Here is a 20,942-nt window from a genome sequence, read left to right as displayed (position 1 = left end):
CAGCCCGGCTAAATTGAGCTTCTAACTTTGAGTACTACATCGGTGTGTTCCTCCAGCAGCAGGCCGACAAGGTGCGCAACCCATGTCTCAGCCGTGTCGACCGCTTGTCAGCGCTGACACGGGCCGAACGCGGTCCAGAAGTCAGAGGAAGGCCGAACATAAGTTGCCTACGTGACCAGTGGCCTGTTTTAAAAATAGGGGTTCAGTTTCAATTGTAAAAATACTGTGCCAGAAAGTGCCAAATATTTGGCTGCATTTTACTTTAGATTTTATTGGACACCACCGGCGCTCGGCTTATTAAATTTTGGTTCTTAATAACAGATGGATTGGGACAATAATTAAGGTTTTGTGGTACAGTCGAGCAAATGATTCATGCTATAAACCGGAGAATCACAATAAATACATTTACAATTATCAGTAACTTTGAGAAGAAAAATAATAATAAGAACGGATGAGGAAATAATAGTCACGAGAGTAATATCTTGTTATAACATGAGCTCTATCTTAACAGTTTGTATTTTTACAATCAAATTTTGACAGCAGAGGATTCATAGGAATTTAAAAGAATTTGATGTTGCAATCAGAACTGTCCTCTTCGTGCATCTTTTAAATTTGCATAAATCGTCGTGAAATAAATAGAAATCAGAGAACATGCAGTGATTGTCTCCACTTGCCACACACGATTTCTCTCAATCTTATTTGGAAACATATTTTACTCGATTTCAGTAAAAATTTGCTAGATTAACCCCGTTTTACTCTTCACATAAAAAGACCACCGACAAAAACGATAGCACTCCGCATTACTATTTTAATAGCGTGCTGTTTTATTGACGTCTTATCACCTGCCGTGTTATTCAATTCGACGTGAGCTCCTGCATGGGAGCGGATCAGAAATAACCATCAAACTTTAATGAATGTCAATAATTGGATTCCAGCCTGCGTGTGTTTATATTGCAGTTGGCCGAGCGGGCCAATCAAAAAGCACACCCGTATTATTAGTATGAATATATGTAGAGAAATCCCCGCGCATGCAGGTGCGAATGACCAAGGACAGTCGTGTGTCCCTGTTGTGGGGGGGCGGCGATTATTGCTTTCTCAGGGTCACGGAAATCACGCAGCGATAAAAGGCCAAGGTCTCCCGTATTTGGCACTAATTTTCGGGCGGACGCATTATTTCCCGCGACTCGCGTGAAATACAAGTCAAAGTGCGGTCAAGCGGTGATCACGCGATGCGTGGAGGCCGTCTTTGTTGAAAAAACAGCCATCTGGAAAATATGCATTAGTGCGGGGAAGGCAGATTGATTCCCGAATCGCGGTGGACTAGGGACGTAAACATTTTTCTTGGAGAGTGATTGGGACATAAGTCCATAGAAGAAGCGCGTGGATATTAATTTGGAATTGAGTTTCGCCCTTTGCGCAGTCTGCAGCGTCGTGACTCGATCTAATTTAGATTGAGTTGGCTGATAAAAAAAGTCGGCTCTGGCAGCTCAGAATTCCACACAAAATATGAAGGAGAGCGCGGGAAAGTCGTCCCGAAAATTGATTCCTATTGTGCCGTCTGATGGGAGTATTGCTCGTAGAGCTGGGAAATGGAAAGGAGGGTCGAGCAAGATGTAAATTCAACACTTGATCAGCGCTCCCATTCACTCATTGTCAGCCTACACATTTTGTTGATGAAAATAATTTTGTCTGAAAAGGATTTAAAAAATCAATGCTTCTCAGAGTGTGATTATTTATTAAATCTTTGAAGTCAAAATTAATTTCCCTTTATTTCAATCATTTTTTTAAAATTATCCTGTCCTCAAGTAAATATTATACAGTTTATACAGCATAATCTTTAATTAAATATGATTAAATTCAGCAATTTGATATTCGATACGGAATAATAGTATTTTAATATCATGAATAGCTGCAATTAACAAAAGATGAAACCACATGGATCTTAAAGAAAACAATTAATCAAATTCACATCGTGCTTGTTTTAATCCCATCCATCTACGTATTAATTTAATTAATTCAGTGAGCGTGTTGCACACAGCTTGAGTGAGCCAGCCAACGAAAATTAATTTCTCAGTCGGTTTCGTAAGTTGTTTGTCCTCGAAACATTAAAGGTAAACAAGTGCGCGGAAATGTGATTAATGCAATGTGATAGCGTGCAACATTTCGTGCCAACAACTTCAACCGACATGATTTTTTGCGTCGAATTTCATCAGCCACCGCTGAGCGGAGCAATTTTCGTTCAGTCCACGAGGAGGCGTCAGAAATTGAATAATTGCTTTCTTTTACCCATAAAAATCCCGCAAGGTTCGCATGCAAGCCAATCTTGTCTGGTTCACACCAACCATTCAGCCGCAACTTAAAAGTAGAGCAGCCTCTGCTGTGTCATGCCCGAGGCGAGAAAAGTGTGAAGGGCGGCGAGTCATCAAGAATTTCAGATTGAACGCGCGGCATATTGTAAAGAAGCAAGTCCAATGTTTGCCACATTGTTGAGAGCCGGCCGGTGGGGAAGTGAAAAATTCTTGTTGATTTAATTAGAATTAAGTGGGAAAAATCTATAAATTTGACTCTTAATTTTTATAATCATAGACTAACTGAAAAAATTCATTACTTACTAATTTGTAGTTATTTTTGTATCCCTTGCTTTGATTTTAACGCATAATTGCTGAAAATTTTGTTCAAACATTAAATATGATCAAATTTCCTTGCTAAAAGTTTGAAACTTGAAGCTTTTAATACAGTATATTTGTGTTTGACTTGTGATAACATTAATGTATTATGACAAAGTGTGAGAATAAATAATATTATATAGCTAAAATATTCATAATTTATGATGGAAAGTTCAAATTATTGGTTTCCACAAATCCGGGCTCTAAAATTATTGAAATATGAATTTAAACACTGCCCTTTCGGCATGTTGTGCGTGTATGGGGTACAGAAGAGTGAGAGGCTGTCTGAGAGGGCACCAGAATGGACGCCAGAGAGAGCAATATTTATCTCACTCTTTTCTTGCGTCACCCGTGCCATCTTGACATTTAACTCACCTGCCGCTTGTCGCAGCTGCTGTATGGCCGAGCACGGATATTAAGAAAAAAAGGAATAATAAAAAAAGAAAGAGAGGAAGAAAGCACAAAGGGGCACGTCGCATGTTGGAACCATGTAAAATTTAACTTTTATGCCCGTGTCGTAATATAGGGGACAAAGTGGTCAAAAATTAAATTGCTACACGACACACTGTTGACTGTGTCCTTCAGAACTTACAGTCAGTTGAACACATTGAGGATGAAATCCACTCTAGCCTTACATTAAAATTGGATTCAAGAATCTGTATTTGAGCTCTTAAAAATGTATTCGCAACAAAATGCTTTTCGCACTACATCTTAATAATATGAGGATTTATTAAGTTTCTTTTTAATCTTAAAAGTTATTGCACGATTTGAAACAACGTCTTTTAACCATTAAACTGCTAAATAAACAATATTAGATGGAAAGAAGAGAGACAAATTCAATTTTTAGCTTTTCGCTTTCGAAATTTTACATTTTGAAATTTGTAACAAAACTTGTCTTCCACAGCTCTTCCTGCGAGTTGCTAAAATTATAAAGGTGGACATGGCCGAGAAAAAAATAATTGGTCAATCAATAAGTACATATTAAAGGTTTATTTTGAGAGATTGGGAAGAAACACTTAGCAAAAGAAGGATCCAAACATCGTCAGGAACTGATTCGGTGTGAGTGAGCTGCACAACCTCGGTTTCGCGGTTGAAATATCAACAGCGAGCGCCATAAAGCTGCTGCATATTGAGCGCGCGGGCATAAAGAGTTATAGCTTCCCATAGAAAGCGATATGCACGCGGCGCTGTTGAGTGAGCGAGCGAGCGTGTAATGAGTCAAGACATTAGCTGCCTGCCTGCCAAATCGACGACGCTGCGCCGATGGACGGACGCGTCCTCCTCGCGGGCGTACTCGCACCCTCTCCAGCCAAGGACGCCGCTGCACCCCGACCCACCCCTTTGTCCTTCACGCCCGAGTGACATATGCACACGACGAGGAGACTGAGTCTTTTCTTTAAAAATTCAAGTTTTGGCCTGGCAACTTGAAAGGTGTGCGAAAGACCGGAGTGAAGCGGTGCTCGAGAGCAAGTGCTCGGGGACTAGAGAGCACTGAGTGACATATTATTCCAGTCTAGCAAAGAATCATGCCGAAACTCTAATTCTGCCTAGAAATCATTGACGTGGAGTGATATGTAAATTAGTGGGGGATTTGCTTTAGGGCATGTGTGGGCCAACCCGGTATGTGGGCCTCCGCATAGCTGACGAGCTGTCCAAAATTGGTAAAATTGACAGGATATTTTAAAATTCGACTAAGATAAGATAGTAAAATATCGCTGGAATTTCAGAAAGTGTACAGTCATTGAGACCAACCATCTTTTATGGGTTTATCAAAATTGTTTCAAAGTCGTTCAAATGAAACTATTTTTTGTATTCTCATTGTACAGTCATTTTACCGAGTCAACTGCCCATGCGAGTAATAAAATGCTATTTTCAAACTCATCCTCTCGCGTCTCAATTTAGTATTTGGGCTCTAAAGTAGAGATAAATGGGTTAAAAAAATGTTTTTTTTATTGAACAGAAAAAATAAAATTTCATTCTTAAAAGCAAGTTCAGCAGTAAAGCGTTATAGTCACTGTTTGAACAAACAAAAATGCTGGAAAGCTTTGCGGAAGGAAATACGATCATTATTCGACATCATCGTGCGGTTACCAAAAATAAATGAATGTGCTGCATTGCCGCATTTCAATTTAAAGAGCTAAGAAATCTTCTTGGAAAAATTCCATTCACAGAGGAGAAATTTATTTGTAACTGAGCTGTCAAGAAGCTATTTGAAGATTAAATCTGCAATATATTGACAAAATAATAATTTTTATTCGAATTTCCCTGCTGTGTATGATAGTTTCATTCTTCAACAGCTATCCTCTCACAAATTATATGATTATATTAATTTATATTATTATTGACAATTTTAGCAGCAGCTAGAGGAGCGGGGGCGTGTATATTGACATTTTAAAAATAGCCTCGACCGCTGTCCTACGTCAGCTGCAATTGACGATTTTTATTTGCATTTGCTTCAGCGGTGTTCTTAGTGACGCAAATAGCGTGTCACCCACTTGGCCCGCGTGGCAATTCGCGTTAATTAAACTGACAAACTCACAATTGCGCGATCGAGGGCGGATTGTGCTATCGAGGGGGATATAATCGAGATCAAAGGGTCCGCTTTGCCGCTCCTTCGCCGCTCGTGCAGAAGAATTTATCGCTGCTGGCCTAATTTGCGACGACGACGTAGACGGCGAAGCGCGTTGTGTGTAGCGTGGAGTGTTCGCGGGCCGTCCGCCCCTGACAAAGCCCATTTGTCACGAGTGATGATTCAATTCATCACTTCTGCCCTCCCATGTAATTCTTCTCAAAAGCTCGCGATTTACTCGCACCAATGAGCTTCACACACACTGATTCTTTTTCGCATTTGTCTTCCTGAAAGCTCTTTAATGTTCCTTGATTTTCAGTTTTTTGCAGAGGAATTTTGAGCTTAGATTTTAGTGTAGAATTGCTCACTGTCATGTAATAATCAAACTCTGTCAAATCCATTTTTATACTTTGTCCCATCCTTTTGGTTGAACGGAGAGCATTCTTCCGATTGTTGCTCTCCCGAGAAATCCCTCTATCGACGGAGAACTTTGAAAAGCTAATGAGAGGCCATCGGTCAGCTCATTTAGGGCAACACGCAACGACGGAAAAGCAGCGATTAGAGCTATGCGAGAGTTCTTTTGCTCTGTTTCTATTTCTCTTCGGTAGGACCACATTTTTTAACACGAGAGCAAAGAAAATCTATACGAAGCCAAGGCTGGCATGCAAATTACGGAATGTACGCGGCTGGCTCTCGTGTGCGTGATTAGCGCCGCGAAAATTACTCTCTGACTGCCTTTCTGATACGATGATTTCGGAAAACATTACTTACGAATTCGCATAGCGGGCAGAGAAAAAGTGGCATCGATTTTTAAAGTGTGACCTCATAGCCCATTTCTGCTTTGATGATTTATTCGACATGATTGGTATTCATCTTTTCAACCAGAAAGATTCCTTTCGTGCCGTTACCATGCGAATGTACAGCGTTTTCATATATTGAATGGGTTATAATCAATATATAACAAGATTAAGCGAACGAATCAAAAGTTAATGTTTATAGTGCATGTAATGAGTTTCTGGTTTGACTGTGTGAAATACATTAAATATTTTAATATTCAACCTCTATGATCTATGCTTCTTCAAGCAACAATTCAATCCAATTTTCTTATTAATCTAAAAAAATTCAATGAGTACATTTTTCAAATAAATAGTCAAATAATTGTTTTTAAGGGCTTTAAATCAGCCAAGCAGACCGAGGTTTCAAAATTCGTAGTCTTCATCTTTCAAAGAGATATTAGAAGTGCGAGTAATTCACATTTTCTTTAGATATAAGGAGAGGTTAGAGTCGTGGGTGAAGCTATGAAAATAACAGTACTCCTAATACAATATCTTGTTTCAAAGAAGTATCACTAAGTTTAGCAATGTTAAGTTGTGCGCAGTCATGATCGTACGAAAAAAATTAATTTTTGCACTTCACACAAATGCAATAGAGATGTGGATTTGATATGATATGTAGGTTTCACACTTCATTAAATGTAGAGTAATTTACTATGAGAATTTACCAAAATTTGAAACCGAGATATTCTTCATAAATATTTTTTAAATATCAAAAGTGTAATGTTTAGTTATTTTATGTTAAATAAATACACAAATGAATAAAATTATCAGCATTAAAAAAGTAAAATTTTAAAATTGCAATATTTTTACAATTATGAATGAAAATGAAACTAAAATTTTAAAGGATTCATTCCAAACATTTCCCTCGCGTGTTTCACTGAAGTTATGGCTAAGTTTTAAACATTTTATTAAATTTGTATATTTGTTAAAAAAGCTCTTAAGTGGGCTTAAAGCACTGAGCTAAACGTGCTTTTTCCTGGAATTGAACATTAATACCGCTAGAAAATCTAGTTAAAATTGATCTAGCAAGCAAGCGCACCTCATTGAATAGGAAAACGTGGCCATAAACGGCGGCGCCTTTACGACAGCACTCGGGTCGAGCCAGAGAGAGCATTGAGAGGGATTAGTATTCGGAGGCGGCCGTGTCTAAAAGCGGCAAATCAATCCTTGTCGGGCCACGAATTCATCTTGGGTGCGAACGAAGGGCCCGTGGGGCAGGTGGGCTCCGAGGGGACGTCGACGGACGGCGGCCAGCGACACGTGAAGGGCGGCAGTGCGCGTGTGCGCGGCGCCGGCCCCGTCCAATTGCATAAGGTCACCGGGGCGGGTCAAATTGTAATACAGTGTGTCAGTCTGCAAGCGCGCGCTTTGCACTCACCGCCGAGTCGGTTTGCGCTCTGCCGATCTGCGAACCGCGCGAGTGCCTGACTCGGCTTGCCGCACATTTGCCACCGGAAATGGTTTTCGACACCATGAGCAACAGTGGTCCGATTATGTGACACAGGAGATCCGCCGGCCGCCTTAGTAGTTAGTGCAAGAATTTCCGATTGGTCCGACTGAGAAGGCAAGGATGACACCACAAGGTGAGAATTAAGAAAATATCTTTGTCAGCGTCTGCCCTGCATATACTCTAATTTTCGTGTGTTAATCATTTCCAAAGGCAGGATTTGGTTTTTTAGGATTTTAAAATTTGAGACATCTCAGAAGATATGTTATATAGTCGTTCAAAATGTGATTAAGAAGCAAAAAAACTAAGAAAACTTTTTTAAAAAAGGTTAAAAAATACGGTTTTATTGGAAAGCTTTGTATTTTTTAAATTTAAAATTATTTTAATAGTACCAACGAGGATAACCATTACGGCATTACAAATCACAACTAAAGCCTAAGAACCGCAAGGTTTTCTTGAGGTCCTGAATGCCGAAATCTTGACAAAAAATAATAATCAAATATAACAAATTTCAAACCTATATTTTTCTGGAAATATTCACTTTTATATTCTATTTGTAGAATATTTTATCGGGAACAGATCAATTTTTATCGTTATAGTAAATTGAAACTTCTGATGCTCATATTTTTGTCTCTTTCTGCGCGTAAAATTTTGACGAGTTTTCATGTTTTTGGAATTGTGCCAGAACCGGATAATTTAGCACGCCTTTGGAAAGATTTGCCATTCCCATGCAGAGCATTCGTTGGCGGAGCTTCTAATTAATTGGAAACTCGTTGCGTTGCGCTTTGATCTATTATAAGCGAGGAGAGAAACGCTGCTAATAATTTCATTACAACTTTTTAATGGGGCCAATTTAATTAATCTGTCTGCTTTCGTGCTCGAAAGCAGCAAGGTACGTAACTGTAATAAGTTGTTGGCAATGAAGTTGTTTAAAGACGGAGCGTTAATCAGCTCCAGCACCCCGTGACTTATCGACAAAAGTCTGGTGTACTGTGAGTTGTGAGGCTGCGTTTGATTAAATTTATTGATTTTGATATTACACACAAACTCGCCTCTTTTTCACGAACGCAAAAGTGTGTCTCGCTCACTTCATTCTGCTGGTATATTGAATTTGTGTGTGATGGCATTCAACACGAGGTTAAAGTTCAACGGCCAGAAAATAAAAATCGACTGTAAGCACTACTCATGCAAAATTTGAAGTTAACTTGAAAAAAGACATTGCAACATGGCAACTCTTTTTTTATGAAGAGTCAAAATGGATTTTATTTGACTTAAAGCATGATAAGTGCTTAGTTAAATTTAGCATAATTAATTTTATTATTTTCTAATATATTAATATTTAATACATTGAAATCATATGTTAAAAAAATATTTTTTGGGCTGTATCTTCGGTACTGCAAAAAAAGCAGGGACTTACAAGGCCAAAACATCTTAAATCGATATGATTTAGTACACCATTTAAATTATGCGTACTAGTGCCTGCCTGTTTGGGCGTTTGAAATGTTTTTCTTCTAGTATGTTTACTTGTGAACGCTGCTTTCTAAAGCAATACATAAAGTAATTATGCTTTTCCTGTTGGGTATTTATATTTTCTTAGTCTGCGTCCTTGGCTGGTCTGATTTGAATGAAAGCTTTTTATTTCGAAAACAACGCATGACGCAAGAGTGGTGCCTCTGATATTTTTTAGCCTTGGACAAAAGGAAGAATAAAATTTACATTTTTTGCGAATTGTTCACGCCAGCGCTTTACGAGTCGAATAAAAACATAATTTTTATGATGGCGCTGTAAAGAAGCGTGTAAGTGTCGATTTCGAAATGCTACGCTGAGCGTCAGAGCAAGTCTCTCAATTCTTGGGAATGAGTCTGCCCCGCGAGCCTGCCAGCCGAAGTCGGTTATGCAAATTGGTGAACAGAAATGACGTGCGGGTTGCATACAGCGCCCCCACGGTCGTCAGCAGTCGATACAACGGCCGTAATTTCAAAGCAGGCAGCGCAGACCCATCAGCAAACATCGGCCGGCGTTCGCTCGCTGCTCGGCCGGCCGGCCGGCCTGCCTTCACCCGCGTGCTCGTTTTCTGTATCAACCAAATTACAAGTTTGCATCGATCTCGACCACACACCGCTGTTTTATTAATGAGATTGAAAATTTGCCGCCTCGAGCAATCGGCCTTGCCAGATAATCACCATGCCAAATCCTTTGTTTGCTGCTACCTTAATTGGGAAAAAAATAAAATGCCTGTTTCGTATTTTAAATCAATTATTGGGTTTCACCACACACAATTTTGTTATGGGAAACTTTTAATAGAATTATGTCTCCAGCATTGAAATTATGTGTTGGGAAATCCTCCTTTCTTGGTGAACTTCTCTCGTAGTTTGCAACCCACACCTTGGAAATTTGTTGGAACGACTTTCGGCTCTCATCTAGGCAAAGTGCTTTGGGCCATCAAATAAACAATTTTCACGGCTCACCTTGAGTCGCACACAGAATGTGAAACTTGAGCATATGAAGAAAAACAGCTCATTTGTTAGTGTCTTTACGCAAAGTTGTGTACGTTTTCTACGGTTTGTGGTAGGCCACCAAGGGAAATCATCAGATATAGAAAGCTAAAAAATTGTTCCATTTGCATTGGTTGCGTTTGGTGGTCCCATAAATTTATCAATGACCTTCTTAATAGTTCAGTACTTATTTCTCAAAGTGCGAGTACTCACTGACGGTGAAAAATGAAACTGTGTATAGTATTTTAAAAGAAAAACGAAAGTAGCAAAATTAAATTTAAACGATCAAAATTATTATCAAACAAGGGCTAAATATTAAAGAGTGCAAACAGTATATACCGATTTGAAATTGTATATTAACTAAAAAAGGATGGAATACTCGCCAAAAGTCAATAACAGAGATTATTATTAATTGTTGGAAATTTTGTTAACAAAGCTATATGATTAGCAAATTCCACAGTTTCATGAACAGTTTTTAAATAAAAATTTTGCCATTTAAGTACATGTCTAAGTTCAATGCATATTTAACCTCTACGGAGGAGACGATAAAAAATCATTCAAATATCCGCGTAATGTAGAATGAACGTATTATTTAATACACACATAATATGAAGTCCAGCCAGGATTCCAGTTGAAGATACTTTTACAAATCTTCTATTTGTTTTTAGATGGAGGTGTGTGTCACGTCCGTTAATAAATTTGAAAACATAAAATAGAGAGAGGTTGAAATATTACGAGTTAATTTGAAGGGAGAAAAGGAAAAGGAAACACGTAATCAAATTGTTATTGAGTGCAATCAATCGTTTTTTCTCAAAGGATAAAGAGATCGACCAGTAAATTGTGACGTAGTTAAATTTGACTCTGGTAAAATTTGGACTTGCCACTTATGTTGTTGGACTCTTTGGCTTGCATCAATTTAAGGAATTTGTGGATCGATCATAGAGAAGCTGCTTTCTTCCTACTTTTCTTTAATTATTATTATCTTTATAATAATATAACGGAAAATCGAAAAAAATGACCAAATATTCAAGGTGGCAAACCAATGTTTACCACTTTGACAATCAACAGATATCACTTCACAATGCTCTGGCCGCTCTCTTCATTCTTCATCCAGCGCTTGTTCACTAATGTGTTGGCCCATTCCGAAAATCCCGATATTCAGATTTATTTGCCCAACATACAAAATTATACACAATTTTTAGTTTCCATGTCCCAAGTTTTTTCTCTTCCGTTATTTCGAGCTCAGTTCGTGCGAAATTGTAAAACGATAAAAAGCAAGGCGCAAATCATGCGAGGCGCCCCCCTTCCATGGCAACGGGGGTTGATGCGCGGTGAGCGACTGGTGAGGCTTGACTGGCGGCAGTAGGCCAGGGGAGAGCAACAGCGGCGAATTGGGCCGCCAGTGCCCACTGCCGGAGAGCCGACCGATTGAATATTAGCGTGGCCAGGCTAGGTGGGGGCAATAAGTAGTAGGGCCGTCCGCGGCGCGGAGTGCGAGTCGAGAGGGTGCGTCCGTCCGCCGGCGCCCTAATTGCGGCAGGCTCGGAGAGAGAGCGAGACGCATCGCAGAGCCATCTGCGGAGGCGGCACCGGTCCTGGGGAAGATGTTGCTTCAGTCGGTTGTGCGCTGCCGGAGCGGCCGGCCATGTGATGCAGCCCCCGCCGGAGGCGGCGCCCGCTCATTTGGCCCCCGTCCGCAGGCGGCCCTCGTCGGTGAGTGTCCCGCCTTGTCATTTGAAGGGCGGCTCCGGCGACCCTTCTCGCGCCCGTTGATTTACACCTCTCTCTCTTTCCCTCTTTCATTCGCTCGCAAATTGAATTAGACTCAAATTATATGTATATTTGATGTGTGTGTGTGTGCGCGCCGGGGCAGGCACGCACCGACCTTGTCATTGTGACCGCGCGTAGCAATTTTTGGCCCTCTTTGTTCCACAAATTTTAGGAAAATAGGAACTCACTCGTTTTCTCCTAGCTTTAATTTCGGACATCATGAAAAATTGAGTTTAACAGCTGTTTTAAGAGCTAAAACACATGTCAGGTGAAGGATATCTATAAAAGGAAAATAAATTCAAAGCTTCTGTTTTGGCATACTAGTGCAACCCCTGCAGAAACCTGCAAGGATCTTACTCAGATTTAACAAACGGTTTTCCGCTCTTTGTAAAATTAAAGCATCAAACTGAGAATGAGAACAAACCACGAATTCCATACATTTCGCATCACTCACCCTCTCTAACAATAATAATCCCTTCTTTAAAAATTCACAAGCCCAAAAAATGACAGACTGTCTGCTTGATCACGAAACATCATCTGAATCAAAATTATGGACTATCTGTGTTCAAAAAAGTTTTTAATGGAAAGGAAATCTGCAAATAGGTCTACTCTTCGCAGTTTGATTAAAGAACTTCTGAAGAGAAAAATTGTCTCCCCCTCATCAGCAACAATTAACTTGCTTATTAAACAAAGTTCACGCTGAAGTGTTGGCTGCAGGAAATTTTCAATGAAAACGATCATGATGAAAAAGAAAACATGAGACGAGATTTTGTCTGCTAAAAACTTCCTCTTACCACCCTGTATTTGAAGCTGTTTTGTGCAAAATAATGTTCCTCTTCAAAGTTTTACGCTCAGCGGCTCATCTTTAATCAATCCTTGCAGCGTAAAGCCATTTGCAGTTTCCCTTTTTTAATTTATTTCCTGCTTAAGAATTCTCCCTATTTTACTGATATTAAAGTTTTAACAATATATTTTATGGATTAAAGCATTCTAAAGTACGAATTAATTTTATTTGGCTACCCAGTCTAGGAGTGGGTTTGAATTTTGCCACTTGGCATTGGCGCGACACACCGTAATTCAACATGTGGTCAATAAAGACGATGAGGATTTCATGAGTGTCAATGCAGAGTTGCAAAGTTGCTTCGGACAGGTTTTATCGGTTCGAATCGAACACGCTCGGGTCTCGAAGCACTGCACAGAAATGAATGGGTAGAGTCACAGCATAAATCATGCGCTCCTTTGTGAGATGATCATACTGTACCATCAAAAGAGCATACATGCAACATGTGGTTCATATAATATGCTGGAGCACGGGATGATTGCATCTACGTGCAGCATAATTGAGTTGGTGGCGAGCGCAAGTCACCGATTAATTTTCGATTTTTTGCTGTGCAAAGGATTCAATTCAATTATGAACAAATAGAAAAATAAATAACCAAAAGTTGGAAATAGGCTGAATAACATTTATGCAGACTAAGTTGAATCAACTCTTCATATTTTATTTTAAGTCGCAGAACGGTTCTCAACAGTTTTTTTTTGTTTCGTAAGTGATTTTTGATGATTATTTGGAAGGGCCAAAAAGTGATGCAACTTTTTTAAAAACGCTATAATATCCAGAGGATAAAAATGAGTGGGATGAAATAAACTAACCACGCCTTTCAAAACAAAAATCAAATCAGGTCTTTTGTGTGCTAATGACAGCATCTCAGCGTTGGCGCCGTCCACCCGAGCTTGTTACAAATGTATTGCAACTTTAAATCCGTCTCTAAAGAGAACCATTTTTCGCAGTGGGAATATTATTCAGGCCAAGAGAAGTTGAACGATAAAAATATATCGCCAGTGTCCGGTGCTTCTCAGTGAGGTCTTTTTTAAATAAAAATTTCTTAATTAGAGTAACTGGCAGACATAGTTAGTCCTATTATTGAATAACCAGCGAGCTTGGCCGTCAATACATAGTTTTCCATTTCATTTTAGACGCTCAAAATCGTTTTGCACTACGATTACAATGTTTTTGTCGAAAGAATTTAATCGAAGGCAATCCGTCAATGCCGCACAGAATTTAAAGATGGGTTTGCTTGAATGGTAATATTAGTTATTTCCTGCGGGTGTATGAAGGCAGCCGGAATAAGTCGGTTAAACTGCTGCAGCCTTTCGTGTTTATCACAAAGGGGCCAATAATAAAGTGCGCGATATCAATGCAACGGCCGTGGTCAGTCGAAAGGGGGTCAAGAGACGAATCAATCGACAAAAGCACAATAAAGAAATCCGTAATATGAAAGACTGCCGTTTCATTCAATCCGGCACCTTGCTATTCCTATATGCGTCGCAATACGCGTGGACAAATTTTACGACAGCAGTTTACGACTCCCTTCGGTGGAGATTATTGCTTCTCCACTGAGGGAAATTAGAATATATCGACTTTTTTAAAAATAAATTCCAAAACCAGCATTGCGTGGTTCTAAACTCAACATCAGATTGGGTTGAAATCTTTCATCATCTCCCTTGGTAGAAAACCTTGAAGCTTGAAGCGCAATCATCACTTTCCTCCCTAGGGAAAATTAAGGTCAGACTTTCCTCTCGCAAGCAGAGTGCCCATCCACCTTCACTACTGCTGCTGCTGCTTGGTTCTCAAAAGATGGATGAGTGTGTGTGTGCACATGTATTTACAAGTTATTGCACGCTTTTACGCGAAATGGCGCGGTGCATGCAGTTGGTCCGTGTCTAGTTCCAGAGGCCGACTCGCTCGCTGCTCCGGCCTTGCGCGCATGCATTCATGCAACAATCTGCATTTAATTTGCCGCATGCACGTGTGCCTCTCCATTTATGTGAGTATGAATGTATGCATGTGCGCGGTGTGCTCGCAGTTTTTGTACTCAGCCAAGCGAAACTTGCTCAGGCAAATTGGCGCGGCGCTTAATTAAGCCATTCACTTGCTCCTCCGCTCGATTCAGGTGTTTGTGTTTTGATTACGTCTGATTGCCTATCGGCCGACACACCCGCGAGGAAACGCAATTTGCAATCACTAGTCACGACGCGACTGCCTCTTTGAATAAAACTCGATTCGGGCGGATTTCGCCTACTTTTTTGCCTTGGCAACAAACTCTGCGGAATACACTGACGGACTGATTGGGCCAAACAGTTCCGCCTGAGGCAGCTGCCACCGGAAATCGGAATTATTTTCACGCAAGTGGAGCAAAACTTCTGCACCCTTCGTGTCAAGGCAGTTTGTATCGCTGAAATGTTTGAACAGCTTGCTCGCCTACTTTTGCGTGGCAAAATTCTTAAGATTTGTAATTACAAATCCATCCTTGATTTCCTTGATGCCATTGCAAAGTTTAATATCCAGAAAGTGGAAATATCATTTAAGATTAATATTTTTGCAGATTGATTTAAGTGGTAAATTACAACAACTTGCAAAACTTGAATGAATATTTTAATTTAATTGAAAGAAGGAAAATTTGTGATTCAGCACGACCATCCAGATGAGACATTATTTTCTCCTGTGATAGATAAAAGTGATTTTCAAATTACGTTTTTTAAGATGTAAATATTTCCACACTTAAAAAATGTCAAATGATTTTTTGGCCGCTGAAAACATTCTCGGCGAAACTGCCAACATGTCAGTTCAGTTTCGGTCAGTCAGTCTATGGGAACCTAATTGAGCTCGTTTGTTGCCAAGGAAAACCGGGTGATTTAGATAGCGTAAGGCTGACCCGTTCCCTGGCCTTTTTTGTACAGTGAAAAATGTATGCGGCCGCCGGCCAGGCCATCCGGCAGGCCCGGCGGGGCAAAAAGTCGTCGAGCTCGACGGGCACCGCGCGCCAACACAGCCACCAGGCCCTGCTGGGCGTCCATGCGAATGCCGACTCGATCAGTATCAGAAACCTGCGAGCTGCTTCAGCTATCGAGGTATTTTTTCCAAGCCGTCTGATTCATTTTTTGTTCTATTTGCGTCACGATTATTATTGCTTTGCATGAGAGCGTGTGTGAGAATTTATATTTTCTTATTTTACGACGTATGAGATGCCGAAAAGTGGCTTTTACGTTGAGTAAGGAAAGGTTGCGGGTAAATGCGATAGCAACGATTAGCCTGTCTTGTACTATTTACAGGGTGAATAGTCAGTAAACTTTCCTGTGCTAACCAGCTTGACGTTATTTTGCAGCAACGAAAATGAATTTTCTTTCTGATGGTTCCTACGAAACGGTGAAGCTTGCTAACTTGTTACAGAAGTCTGTTCGAGCGTCTGAAGACGTTATGTGTACTTCATTATCTTTTTATATAATTTCAGTCAAGAGGAGGAAAAACGTAAATATGAGTAATGTAATATGTTCAGTATACACTCAGAGCATGTTGTTATATATATTCGAGTCAGAGGAGTCAGGGAAATACTCTGGTGCAGGTTGTAGGGGTTTAGAATCAACTTCACTCCATAAATAAAAAAAATATGGGAGACTCGAAGGTGCGTCGGTAAGAAATATTTTGGACAGCTGAAATAATCAATAATCAATCAGTTTTCATTCTAACGCATTATTCATTTCTCCCTAAACCTATCTAAATTATATTTTTATTGCTCATAATCAATGAAATACAACTTTGTAAATGTAGTTTCACGTTTACAACTTTTTTCCTGCTAATAAAATCAAATAAAATTCAATCGCGAAAACTTAATAATTATTGCAATTAATAAAAAAGTCATCTTCTTTTTAAAGATTTTTGGTGAAGACAGGAAAAATTACAAGGGCTTAAATAGGTTAAGGTTAGAAAACGTCCAAAAAGCTCAAAATTGTGGGTGGGAAATTTATGTGTAGCTTTTTGTTTCTATCGGCTCGTCGGCACGAAGGCTGAAAATGAAGTTGCATGTTGGGCCTAGTGGTGAGATAGGGAGCCAGATGAGGGGGCTGTGGGAACGCCTCATGAGATATCAAATAAAATGAATTCCAGTCGCCTTTCACATTCCGCAGGCAGGAAGTTAATTTGCATTATTTCCCTGCTCTGGAGTCTAGCTGGAGCCAGCTGGAAAATAATGACGATAATAGTGGTCGTTCTCCTAGCATGCTCACGGTGGAAGAGCGTGATATCGTGAACTTAAAAAGGTCTCATTTCCCGTGTCCCTCACCGCGAATGAAAGTGCGTGCATTTCAAAAGCGTAAAAGCTAATTGATCTTTTGACAAAATAAACGCTTAATAAAAAATGATAATTATGAAAACGTTACCTTTATTTTTTTATTTCTCCGAATCATTCATTTAATTTTTTACTCGTTTTTCTGATTTCTATAAATCTTTTAGATATTTGGCATTTTAATTTTTCATTGATTTTAATCAACATTTACAATAAATAGGAAATATATAATATGCTGAAAAATATTTTCACCTCTAAATTTACATTGTTATTTAATTTATTTTCACTGAATCGTTTATTCAATGAAAATAAAATTAGTGAAGTAAAAAAGAAGTAAATAAAACTTATTAAGTATATCCGTTTCTTTTTAGATACGTGAAAAATGTAATATTGCTATCAGACGATAGTTAATATTTATGGTTTTAATGTTATTTAAAGATAACTGGTATAAATTAACACGTACAATTCGAAATTTAGCTAACAAATAAACTTAAAAGCTCTATTTTCTATGCTGATTTGGAAACCAGGATGGGTGCCTTTAAGTGAAACATTTCAGGGAAAATACTCTTAAGAAATCGATACATTGTTTAATAAAAAATCAGACCGTACCATTTTTTAGAAATACACTATAAATAATTTACACGATTTTTTAAAATGTTTAGTGTTACAAAGTTGGTAAGGATGCGGTATTTTCCCACAAAAGCCGCATAAGAGTAATTTTTTAATTCATTGCCCATTATTTCTTCTTGTTGCTGCAGTGCAAATGTTTCATTAGCGAAAATGCACGTTGGCAAGTGCAATCTTGCGGATAAAACACTCGGCGTGTGTGACAGTTAGTTTCGGACACTTTGGTGTTGTCAGAAGTACATTTTCCACTTTGTACGTAGCAGTTTCCACAAAAACACAAGACGCATTAGCGTCCGTCGCTGCAAATGTGGCAGTTGAAGTGGGTCAAAGCGGAGCTCATTCATAATGCAACTGGATTACCAGGGCTTTTCCATCCGTTCTGAAAGTAGCCGGCCAACCAGTGCGCACCACACAAAAAGTTTTGCATCAAACTGCAGTAAAAAGCACAACATTATGTCCGCAGCTCGACCTATGCGTCGCCATTTGTCGCCTACACCGGATTAGCTGCAAAGAAACTGAAACAAAGTGAGGGTTTACTAACGCAATTGATAGACAAAGAGTAGGTCACATATGAAAGTCATTCACCGCTACACAAACGCTGGAACAAAGAGTAAATAGATCCCGGATCCCCTGAGTCGCTATCGACGATAAAATCCACTGTCGATTTTTGGCGGGATTTTTTAGGGTTTAAGAACTTTCAAATCGATATTTTTACCAATTTTCCCTTTCTAGGGGGTAAAAATTGATGGTAAAAATTTTCGACATTGTATTTTACAATTTTGCATGAATAAGAAAATTTGAAAAATACTATCATCTACGATTTACCTGTAAATTAAAATTCTGAACAAAAAGAGGTGCAACTTGGATTCATTTCATGATATTTCCAGCGCAATTCATGGTTCAGAAATTATCGTTAAAAGGTAGTGCTTATATAAGGTTCCAACATTTTCTCCTTCCATTTAAAAAAAGTGAAAATACCTAATGAACAAATCGAACAGCAACTATTTAAGGATTGGAATGCCAAGAATAATTTTTCAGAAATAATACTCAATACGTGTGAACAATTAAAGATATTTTAAAACATCAACCAAACTAAAATCCATGACAACCTCGCCAAGACAAGGAACAAAAGTTCATCGACGCACACAAATCTGAGGTTGGTTTGCTTCTTTGCTTGTCAACTTCCTAATACACACAAAAAATCGAGCGATTTTAGAGCCAATAAAAAGGTGTAAATCAGCAGAACGCGAGATCAAAGGGTTTGCAGGCAGCGATTCTCTCCTGGAAAATTGCGAACAGTACAAATATTTCAGGGTGTTGTGTGCCATTTTCAGTTGCGCCCCCGCGCGGGGTTGTGCAGAGCCAACCACCGCTGCCGGCTCGGCACCCCTCGCGTGCACCCAGGGTCCCCGAGGCCCCGGGTGCTAAGGCGGGCAACAAATGACCGCAGCAGTGGCCGGTATGCAAGCTGCACTTCTCATCCGCCAGAAGCAGACACTCCGCAAGAAGAAAGGACGCCGGGCAGACCTCCCCAGTAACGTCGCGACAAAGGATATCGCCCCGTTTCCCACCTACCCTCCACAAGCATGGGTATGTCCAGTTTTTTTCCATTTCATAGCCGCGAATTTCAGATTGAATTTTTCGTATAGTTTTGAGAATCTTTTGTCAAACGTAGCAAGTCAGTGCTCTACAGCAGTGTACATATAAAATTGTTAACTATAATAAATTATAAAAGTTCATCATCACAAAGCATGATTTATTACGTTGGTTACGTCTTTCAATATAAAAATAAATGCTTAATTTACTTCTTGTACTCGTTTAAAAATATTAATATGGAAAAAAATTAATTAATGCAATTAGTTTACCTTTTATTGAAATCTACCTTAGTGATTAGCGTGCTCATTGTTTTACTGTTCCAATGCCTGTATGACCTCTTCATGAAAAACCGTCTTCAATGGCAAATACGTACAACTTGAAAAAAATATCAACAATTAGTCCTGAGGCCAGTTCCATGATATTTGATATATATATAATATATATATATCATTTGAATTCAACCTTGCTTCTTAATGAGCAAACCATAAAAAAGCCGTCTGCCAAATGAGCACTATATTTTTAAATCTGGCGAAATCCGAGCGCGACAGTTATGTGTTTATACTTCCTGCACGGCCGTTTCATGTCAAGTTGCACTCTCTCCTTTTGCAGTCGTCGGTGCCATTTGAGTCTGGCAACGAGATTTCGAGAGAGGCACGAGAATAAGCCAATGTACATACATTCTTACACAGCTGGAAGCTTGCAAAAGCAGGCGACCCTCTTGTTTCTATGTGCCGTGCCGGTTGCATTCACTGCACGAGAGCAACAATAAAGCCGAGACAAAGCGAAAATTTCTACCGGCAGGAAAGACTGAAAAAGAGGAGAAAAGGTCGCGCGAAATGAACTGTGTATAGCGATCCTTCAGGAGATTAAAATGCTTTTTCCTGTGTGACGAAAGTCGCTTTTTAATATCGTCAAAGCCGTGAACGATTTTCAACCTTCACAATTTAATCTTGAGAGGAGATCAATATCACTGAAAATAAATCATGTAAACTTAGTTTTTTAATTTTTTTAAGATTTAAATCAAACAATATTTTACTGAAAAAATTTCGCTGAAAAAATGTTGAAGTCAAACCGCCATAAAACCAGTGTTTCAAAAGTTTAAACACGAGCAGGAATCAACAATCGTTTCATATATAATATAGCTAGATCCATTTTTTTTAAATTTAAAGTCCTTTCAGAATGCGCATAAAATCTTGTAACTGTCACGAAAATCATCAATTTCTTCATAGCTGAATTGGAATCTGTTTCGAACAGCTAACAATCACAAAGTTCCCTCAAGGTTTCCTAGTTTTAAGTCTGGAACGCAACAATTGTGAAGCAAAAGGAGTCTTTGTAATTAATTTTCACTCGGCACGCAGCGTTAATTTCGGTGTCGGTTTCTAGAAAGCGCTGAGAGTAACGTGAGCCGCGAGTCAAAAAGATTGAGACCAGAAAGCTATAGGTTGCTGCTCCTCGGGTCGAAGGGCCGCTTTGATCCACCAACACGCGTGGGTTTGTGTGTTTCCCATTTGCAAGTCGCAGCAGCAGTGGCCGAACTTGTTGCACGTGGCATCTGTTGCTGGGCATGAAATCGTAATAAGGGGCTGCTCGGCTGGCTGGCTGCGTTGACCCGAGAGCCTAGCAGCTGCTGCTTCGGCACTACTTTCGCTGCTCAAAGCAAACTTACGCTGCTCGCCTGCCGAGAGAGAGAGAGAGAGAGAGAGAGAGAGAGAGAGAGAGAGAGAGAGAGAGAGAGATGATATCGAGCGGGGCGGCTAAGTTTGCTCAGTGACTCCTCTTTGTCCGCTTTTTCTAGCACGCCCGACAAGAAGACGAA

General features: G+C 39.6%; 1 protein-coding gene across 1 annotated transcript in view; it reads left to right on the top strand.

Moving 5' to 3' along the window:
* LOC135940898 (uncharacterized) overlaps positions 1-20,942 on the top strand; it is a 72,099-nt gene that overhangs the window by 30,089 nt on the left and 21,068 nt on the right. The window contains exon 2 of the mRNA XM_065486017.1: positions 15,522-15,692. Within this exon, the coding sequence (XP_065342089.1) occupies positions 15,528-15,692 (165 nt within the window). The 5' untranslated portion in view covers positions 15,522-15,527. The remainder of the gene's footprint in view (positions 1-15,521; positions 15,693-20,942) is intronic.

This window comes from Cloeon dipterum, chromosome 3 (assembly GCF_949628265.1).
Source record: "Cloeon dipterum chromosome 3, ieCloDipt1.1, whole genome shotgun sequence".
In the NCBI taxonomy this organism is placed as follows: Eukaryota; Metazoa; Arthropoda; class Insecta; order Ephemeroptera; family Baetidae; genus Cloeon; species Cloeon dipterum.
The sequence above is the reverse complement of the archived record's forward strand: the minus strand, read 5'-3'. Positions and strand labels throughout refer to the sequence as shown.